The sequence below is a fragment of the Chlamydotis macqueenii genome, chromosome 4, assembly GCF_036417535.1.
Source record: "Chlamydotis macqueenii isolate bChlMac1 chromosome 4, bChlMac1.mat, whole genome shotgun sequence".
Classification (NCBI taxonomy): domain Eukaryota; kingdom Metazoa; phylum Chordata; class Aves; order Otidiformes; family Otididae; genus Chlamydotis; species Chlamydotis macqueenii.
The window spans coordinates 54,210,737-54,219,452 of record NC_141559.1 but is presented as its reverse complement, the minus strand read 5'-3'; the positions used below and the strand labels follow the sequence as shown (position 1 = coordinate 54,219,452).

Sequence of the window (8,716 nt, the reverse complement as noted above, 5' to 3'; positions counted from 1 at the left end):
AGAATCATAGAATGGTTCGGGTTGGATGGGACCTTTAAAGGTCATCTAGTCCAACCCCCCCTGCAAGGAGCAGGGACATCTTCAACCAGATCAGGTTGCTCACAGCCCCGTCCAACCTGGCCTCGAATGTTTCCATGGATGGGGCATCCACGACCTCTCTGGACAACCTGTGCCAGTGTTCCACCACCTTCATTGTAAAAAATTTCTTCCTTATGTCCAGTTTGAATCTGCCTCCTTTTATTTTAAAACCATTACCCCTTGTCCTATCACAACAGGCCCTGCTAAAAAGCTTCTCCCCAGCTTTCCTGTAAGCCCCCTTTAGGTACTGGAAGGCTAAGGTCTCCCCAGAGCCTTCTCTTCTCCAGGCTGAACAGCCCCAAGTCTCTCAGCCTGTGCTCACAGCGGAGGTGCTCCATAAGCGATACAAAGAACTGCACTGACTGACAACTCATTTTTTGGTAACCTGCCCTGGATGTGCTTACTCCGCCTTTTCCCTCGCTCCTTCTCCGCTCCCGCGGCAGGCAGGCAGCCCGGGCGGCCGGCCCGACGGGGGAGCGGCGAGAGTCCCGCCGGGGGAGACCGCGAACCCCGCCGACACAGAGGAGGCGGGCGTGCGGGCGGACACGCGTGGGGCGGGGAGATCCGCGGCCCGGCCTCTCCCCGCGCCGGCGGCTCCGCAGTCTTATCGGCGGCTGGCCGGGGTAGGGGGAGCGGGACCCCGCCGGGCGCCGCTGCCAGCGATGCCTCCCCCGCCGCCGGCGGCCCCGGACGGCCGGGGGGTGGCCTCCGCCGCGGTGCCCCGCGGCTGCGGGGCGCGGGGTGCCGGTACCGGTGCCCGTTGCTGAGCAGTTCGGCGTGGCAGGGGCAATGTCCTCCCTGGTGAAGGAGGACCTGGCGAAGAGGCTGTTCGGGCCCCGGCGGCAGCGGCTGCATGAGTTCATCGAGGTGGAGGGCTCGGGCGCGGAGCGCTGCTACCTGTGCGCCGCAGGTACCGGGACGAGGGGGGGGGGGCGCTGCACGAGTGGGTGTGCGAGGGGAGGCCGGCGCTGGTGGGTGCGTGGCGGGGGGGATGCGTGGGGACCTGGGTGTGCGGGGCAGCGGGGTCGGGAGGGAGCGGGCAGCGCCCGGGGTGGGCGGTGGGGGGGTCGGCAGCCCCCTACTGAGGTTTTCTACAAAAAAAAAAAAAAAAAAAAAAAGAAAAAAAAAAAGCTAACGGCGTATTAACATTGCAGGAAGATGGTATTTTTTTTGAGCTTTTGCACTCCTCCTTCTCTTGGTCTGATGTCCTGCATCTTGTCCCAGTTACTTTGGTAACGATAAACGAGACTTGCGGCTTCAGTAAATACACGCTCGTAATTAGCACGAACTGCCAGTAAAACACGATTGCCGTGAGTTATAAACTTAATTATCTAACTACTTAATAAATTTGATTTCAAGTGTATCTGTTTCACGGGGCTTTTAGAACCCCCTGAAGGTCTGAAGGTCTCAGAAAAGCTGGCTTGTTTGCTTCTTTTATTTGACAACACTGAAAGACACTCAAAAAGAGAAATTAGTATTTAGGGTGAAGTGAATGCTTCTTCCAGTCTGTTTCCACTTCAGCTTCAAAATATATTTAACAGGTAGAACTAATCCATGTACTTGGGACTTCCTCGTCTCCGATACGGGACGATGACAACCATTTTCTGGGGTTGTTATCTTTGTAATCCTCTGAAGTCTTTAGAATATTTAAGTTGTTTTACAGATTGCTGGAGATACTGAGCAAGCTATGTTCCCTGCGCTCATGTAATTTTAGTAGAACAGGTTTCATATTTTCGAACTGTAAAAATAGTTTTAAGAAATGGATGCCTGTGTGCTGTAGAGCTTCTAAATGTACAGCAATACCAACCTGCTTCATAGTTTATAAAGCTGTCTTGTAGAAGCATGTTTAGTAGCATGTGGCAGATCTAAACAGTTCACTGTTATGAAACATTCAAAGGGGAGAAATAACACTTTGCACCTTTGAAATCTTTACTAAAAATTTATTTTCAAGGTACAGAAATAACACTATGCACCTTTGAAATCTTTACTAAAAATTTCTTTTTAAGGTACAGGAGAACAAACAATTAAAGAAAGTGTCTAATCACATTAACAGATCGAAGGTCTCTGAAGACATAAAGGAAAATTTATGTAGAGTGTTAAGAGTGGGATCTCTCCAGTATACAATATTAAACTCTCTTGATATATTCAGGCATGGTCTAGTAAGTGGTGAGTCGAGTGGAAATCTGATTCTGAAAGATGGTTTGCATCTGGCTGCCAGCAGCTACTGTAATCTGCCGTGATTCTGTAGAAGCAAAACACATTATTTAAAACCTTATCCCTGTAATGCAACCTCAGTGTGTTCCTGTTGATTTCAAATTACCTTAGCAAAAAAAAAAACACAAAAAAAACCAAAACCAGTGAAACTATAGGCAATACTCCAGAAGTCTACGCCTTTTGAAATCTATATTACAACAAAATCTTGGTGTGGATAAGTGAACAATCTTATTTTGTGCCATATGCCCACCATTATTTCCCTTCCTTTTGACAATAGCAAGTCCCAGTTCCTGTGTGAAGGTGATAGTACCCTTTCACTAAATGCTTTCTAAACCTCGGAAGAACATAAAGCTGAAATGCAACTGTATTTGAGGATTTCCACTGATACCAGTATGCCTGAGAAGAATGGTAGGGATAACATCATATTATCCAACAGAGACTCTAAAAAAGGTGTCCAGTCCATAGAAGACCTTAAGAAATGGTTTGTGCTCTATGAAGGCATTGCCACAGTCGTGCTCTCCCCAACAAAAGCTTTTAGAGTTTAAATAGAATGACATGGTAGATCTGAGCTCATGTTCTAAGGAAGACATTTTTGACAATGAGGGTGGTGGAACGCTGGAACAGGTTGCCCAGAGAGGTGGTAGATGCCCCATCCCTGGAAACATTCAAGGCCAGGTTGGACGGGGCTGTGAGCAACCTGATCTGGTTGGAGATCTCCCTGCTCCTTGCAAGGGGGTTGGACTAGATGACCTTTAAAGGTCCCTTCCAACCCTAACTATTCTATGGTGCTATGATTCTATATAATTTTATTTTTTTTTAAACTCTGTTAAAGTGCAAGAACAAGCAATATCTAAAATGCAGGAAAAGTAAAGAAAGATTTTTTTTGTTGTTGTTGAAAATATTCTCCCCAAATTTCACTGCTGGGCAGGACATGTTCCTGGTTTCATTATTTCTAACATACCTATGCTCTGTCCTTACGCCATATGATTTCTGCTCCTCCATGAGGGGTAGAGAAGTGGCAGTTTGTGGGACCTGGGGACCACTAGGGACATCTCCTTCTGTTTCTGACTGGACTGGAGGCTTTGGGGCTTGGGCTTGTTTCCTTTTGTTTTAACTCTGAGGGAGACAACATATTTCTTCACCAGCAAGCAAACAAATAAAATGGGAGAAACTGAAAGGATGAAGAGAATTTTCTAAGTTCAGCTTACTAGATCTGCTTGGAAATGAAACCCGTTGTAATTTCTCCATAGAAGGTAATACAGTGGTGGTCCTTTCATTAAAAACCATTGAGCAACCCTGACTGATAGGACCAGGAAAAAAAAAAGTAACCGTGATTTCTATTTCCCAGCAGGCTGTTTGGGAAGCTATAGGCTGAGAGAAATTATAATTGATTTATGTATTTTTCCACTATTGTTCTTTGCAATAGAAAGAAGGCACATCTCCAACATATATCGTTTGTTTGTCTTTATTTTAATAACCATTTTCTTACAAACAAGTGAGAAGTAGGAGACACTTGAACAGGAATAAGATACAATTATTCAAGTTTCACAATGGGTTTTAAAAAACTCAGGCAGCATTTAGAAATAAAAGAATGTTGCTCCTGCATCTGCAGCCTTGTGCTATGATGTCAAAATGCTCCTGCCAGGCACAGGTGACATCACGCCCTTACCTTAGGCTACCGGATGGCTTGGGGAACTGGTCTGCCCTGCAGCCACCATGCTGCATGAGCAGGAGATTGTTCAGGCTCTGGTGCTTTTCACACTCACTATTGCCTGTTACAGAAATACAATCTCCTACGCAGCACTCAATGTAATCAATTAATAATGGTAGTTATTGCAAAGAGTGTCTTCGTGCTCTTTTCACTCTCATTTCCTGCCTAAGTCAGAAAATAGTAATTTCTACAAAGATAGCACTAGGCAACTTGAACCTTTAAGAAATATTTTCGATTTTTTTTTTTTGTTAAGTGGCCCACTTACATATTTTATAGGGAAATAAGAGGTTTGCTTTAAAAAAGTAATGGCTTCATAAGAGAACTTCATCCACAGAATGGAAAGTGTAGCACAAGTCATGTAAATACAGAGCCTTGGTAGCGGTTTTGCAATTTTCTGACTCCACCACCCCAAAAGATTCCCCCTTGAAGTAAGTAGGCTAAGTGGATTATCCATACAGATCCAGTGTCAGAATTAGGCTTCATTGCACCACTAGTGAATTTAGACGAAAGGTTTTTGCACAGACAAGATCCTCTTTTCAGGATGGGTAAGGTAAATCCCAAATCTACTAAAAGCTGACAGGTTTCATAGACTGAGAATATGGTGCTACTCCTACTGCCTGGGCAAAATAAAACTCTGAAGTCCAGCATAGCCCTATATAGCCCTGCCCATCATCATTTAAGTTATTATCTAAAATGTAGTTCAATTAAGTCTTTTATTGGAACTTTAGGGAAGTCCTTGCTTGCATATCTAAACTACTTTTTCTTGCAGTGACTAAAAGCAAAGAAGTAGAAATATGTATGGTTAAACACTTGCAAGTGGATCGAGAGGAGAAGTATGAAATAGTTGAAGAGTGGTTTTTGAAAGATCTGGAGATGATTGATGGAAAAGAAGCTGATACTGTAAGTGTTATGTATTATTAAATACATATATTAGAGTATATTTTCTTGTGTGGCAATTCGGGATACAAGTATTAAAATGCAATTAAAATGCATTATCTGAAAAATAATGCTATGTCAACACCAAAATAAATTAAACCTCCAAGGAATTACGGTTTTATTCCATGTGAGAAGCTCCACATCACATTTGCACTGTTGTGGAGCTGGGGGGGGGGGAGGAAGGAGAGATTTTCTTGTTTGTTGTGATCTTTATCTCTCTAGTTGAGATCTGAGGGAGAAGCTGGATGTTTTCTAATTTATTAATCATAAATTGGAATAAAAGTTCTCCATCTGCAGCTCCCACTGTAAACTGGAGTTAATCCCATAGATTTTAATGTGCATTTGAAAATGAAATTTCATTAAATATTTTTATAGATAATGTCACCCTATCATTTGAATGTATGAACCCGTTCTCTGTGTGACATCTTGCAAGTGCATTGTTTGGTGTACTAGCTCATGAAATTGTGTCTCTTTCATATGGCTTGATCTCACATTACTATTTGTATGTGTAAATATGAAACAGTTTTGGCTAAATCTGGCTGGCTTACTGCTAAAAAAGTCCTAATCTCTCAGATACAACTTCAGAAGGGTAAAATAAGGCTGCAGTAGTACAATACAGAACAACAGCAAAAGTAGAATTAAATCCTATTTTACAAAAGCTAGAGGAATATGCCGAGGAAAGTATCTTACTGCATGTATGAGAATACATTTTAACAGTTGTCCTTGTACAATAAATGTAGTCCAGGAAAAAAATTATTTTTTCCCCATTCAAATGGACATAAAATAGAATTCAGATTACATTATCCTAGAGAAAGAGAAATCAAGAGCCCACAAGAAAGGTTTCAGAGCCTTGCTCCAGGGAAAATGACAAACTGTGGTTGTTCTCCTTCTGTCCTGAGCACATCTCCCTCAAGTCTACAGCTAAGAACCTGGGAGATGGAGGAGGTGAGCTAAGGCTCAGAGTATTCCTGCACCCTGTGAGCCGCTTGCAGTTTAGGCCAGAAGAGGAAAAAAGCCAAAACTAATAATACATTATGTCCCCTCTCCAAGTTATCTTGCTTCTGGAGATCTTCCTGTCCCTTCCCCAGCCAAGGCAGCCAGAGGATTTCTTTATCACTTGCCTGCATGAATTTACTTTAGCTTTTTTCCAAAGCGTTTTGCTAAAATATCCTTCAGAGGTGATTCAGCCGTCCACAACCGGGATGATCAAAATCTGTCTCATTTTTGGTTAAAGAAAAGCCAAAATGAACCTCAAACTCATAATTACAGGATGATTAACATTGCTATAAATATTCATAATAGTTATTGATATCCATAGAATTTAACAGAACTTAGCTGCTGCTAGGATTAATTGTACCAAAGAGCCAGAAAACATGGAGAATTACAATTTAGGCAGGAAGGGCAATCAATATTCTTCTCCTGACAGGCATATATAGTTATAGTCTAAGGCAAGTGCTTTTCATATAGTGTGTTTTTGGCAACATGACAAATTGGTTCATTTCAAAACAAGATTGTATAATCCAAATAAAGTGCAGTGTATCGCTTGGCCAAACTCTGAAAATTTTAGTCAGGCAAAACTCCTAATGGCAAAGAATTGCAGCTAACTATAAATGGCTACTTTGCGAAGTTTTAAAAGACCCTCTAGTATGAATAGTAGAAATACATAAAGTCCTTCAGAGTCCATCAAACTGAGAAAAAACCCTGAAGGTAACTGGGCAGAGAGCAACAGATTGCCATTCTAACATCTGTATTGCATGTAATAATTTCATTCTCTCTCTGTTTTTTTTTTAGGATAATCCTTATTTTGATATGCACTTCCACAAAGTCTACAATCTGGAAGCATATAGTTGTGCATCTAAATATACCTTTGCTCGAACACTAAACAAATTGAATGAAACATACCTTAAGAAGGACTTGAAGATTGTGAACTTTGATGACACCTACCTAAATGACGACTCAATCTGGTCATCCAACAATAGGGATTGCTTAGTACTTATGAGGATATGCTTCTATGCTTCCAACCTTTTATGTCTCTCCCTGTGTCCTTTGTCCTAAAGATGCATTTTCTAACGTTAAGGTGACTGGTTGACTTTCACTGACCAGCATTTCATAAATAATTTGATCAAAAAGATAGTAAGTGATATGCAGTATCTGCTTTTTAATTTTACATCTAAGTGAAAAATGGAACATACTTTTTACATAAAACATTGACCATTCATTTACATATATTAGGAGGGCCTCGCCCTGGCAAATACTTACAAATATATGAGATTTTAACGTAAGACCAGTAATTCTCATGGTTGGTGGTGACCGCTTCTGTAAGTAGAGTTTAGCATTTGCTCATATCTTCATGGAGGTATAAATTCACTTTCATTAATAGCTGGAAACATTTTTGGGAAATGCGGAAAGCATTAAGAACATTAACACTTAATTTATATCCTGTAAGTAGAAAAAAGAAAGGAACCAAATGAGTTCTGTATGAGAATGATGCACGTTTCTATTTTGCATTGAAATATAGAACTGCGTTAAAGAGATCACACCTACATCAACACAAGAATCAAACTCTCATCCTGATGAATCAGTGTTTTGTATTCAGGTACCATGGGACCAACTTTTCAGCTATGCAGTTGTATAATTTTTCCCTCAGAACATTTAATACTCCCTTTGGTCTTCCCATTATTTGTGGTGCTGTCTTAGAAACTGAAAACGAATGTTATTAAGCAGAATTGCTTTATTTGTCAGACCGTTTGTGTCATTAACACCTTCTTTCTTACAGTTTATTGCTTAGATATATGAACAGGCCTGGTTAGGGAACAGAAATTATTTGTTTATGTCTCTTCTCCACCACTGGACCAAGAGTTAACAAAATACTATGTAAATAGTAGTTGTTGGCTACTCCAATTACTTGATAGGAAAGTGAAAGACTTTTCAAAATTCCTAAAGTTATGAGAGTAATTTTTACCAGTTTCTAGCTATGTGTTAGCATATTCAGTGCACTACTTAAATGCGTGTTAGTACGCAGAGTTACATTTAACATGGGGTGGAGTCTACTGAGTGGTTTGGAAGATCTCACCCATAACAAAAAAAATAACGGCTGGGCTTGTGACGGCATTATATTACAGTAGAAACAGAGGATGAATTAAAGCTGTATTGGGCAAGAGAGAGAGAGGAACAATGTTGACAATAAGAAGCACAATGATATTGCCCAGTGTCAGTCAGCTAAGCTAACTGGCTGCTCTTCCCACAGTCAATAGAGAAAGAAATGCCAACCCAAAAGGTGATTAGGAGAAGCTTCTGGTCAGAACATCCTGCAGGAGAACATTTGCTTCCCCTTTTGGCAGCCAAGAGAGTACAGGGAGAGTAGCTGTGCTCTAGACCAGCTACGTACCTCAAGCTGACCGATGTAAATAGCTCCTAGGAAGTCACAAGCTGGTTACTGTCCTCTCTTGGTACCTGCCACCAGTAAAATGGGATCATCACACAAGAGTACTGTGATTTGTACCTCACTTTCGCATGGACTCCCAGCTTCGAAAACATTTGTGTAAATGTACTTAGGGTTCAAAATTGAAATAACAGCAAATAAGGGAGAATACCTTTGAAAAACTGTAGAAAATGTACAGCTTTCTACTTTACTTTTTAAATGTTATCCTATTGCTTGTATATAGGAAAGGCCATACCTTTGAATATCTAATCCGCAGAAGTTACATATTTATTCCAGTTAGATGTTGTACATTACATTCATTCTAACCCAAATCTTAACAGTTATCCATACCTTGA

At 41.3% G+C, this 8,716-nt stretch overlaps 1 protein-coding gene across 1 annotated transcript; it reads left to right on the top strand.

Moving 5' to 3' along the window:
• The first annotated feature begins 857 nt into the window (after positions 1-857).
• Positions 858-8,105, top strand: EXOC1L (exocyst complex component 1 like). The gene is made up of 3 exons (XM_086747334.1): positions 858-988; positions 4,773-4,903; positions 6,731-8,105. Exons 1-3 carry the CDS (start codon positions 868-870, stop codon positions 6,992-6,994), a joined length of 516 nt encoding a protein of 171 aa, XP_086603460.1. The 5' UTR covers positions 858-867; the 3' UTR covers positions 6,995-8,105.
• Positions 8,106-8,716: the final 611 nt, after the last annotated feature.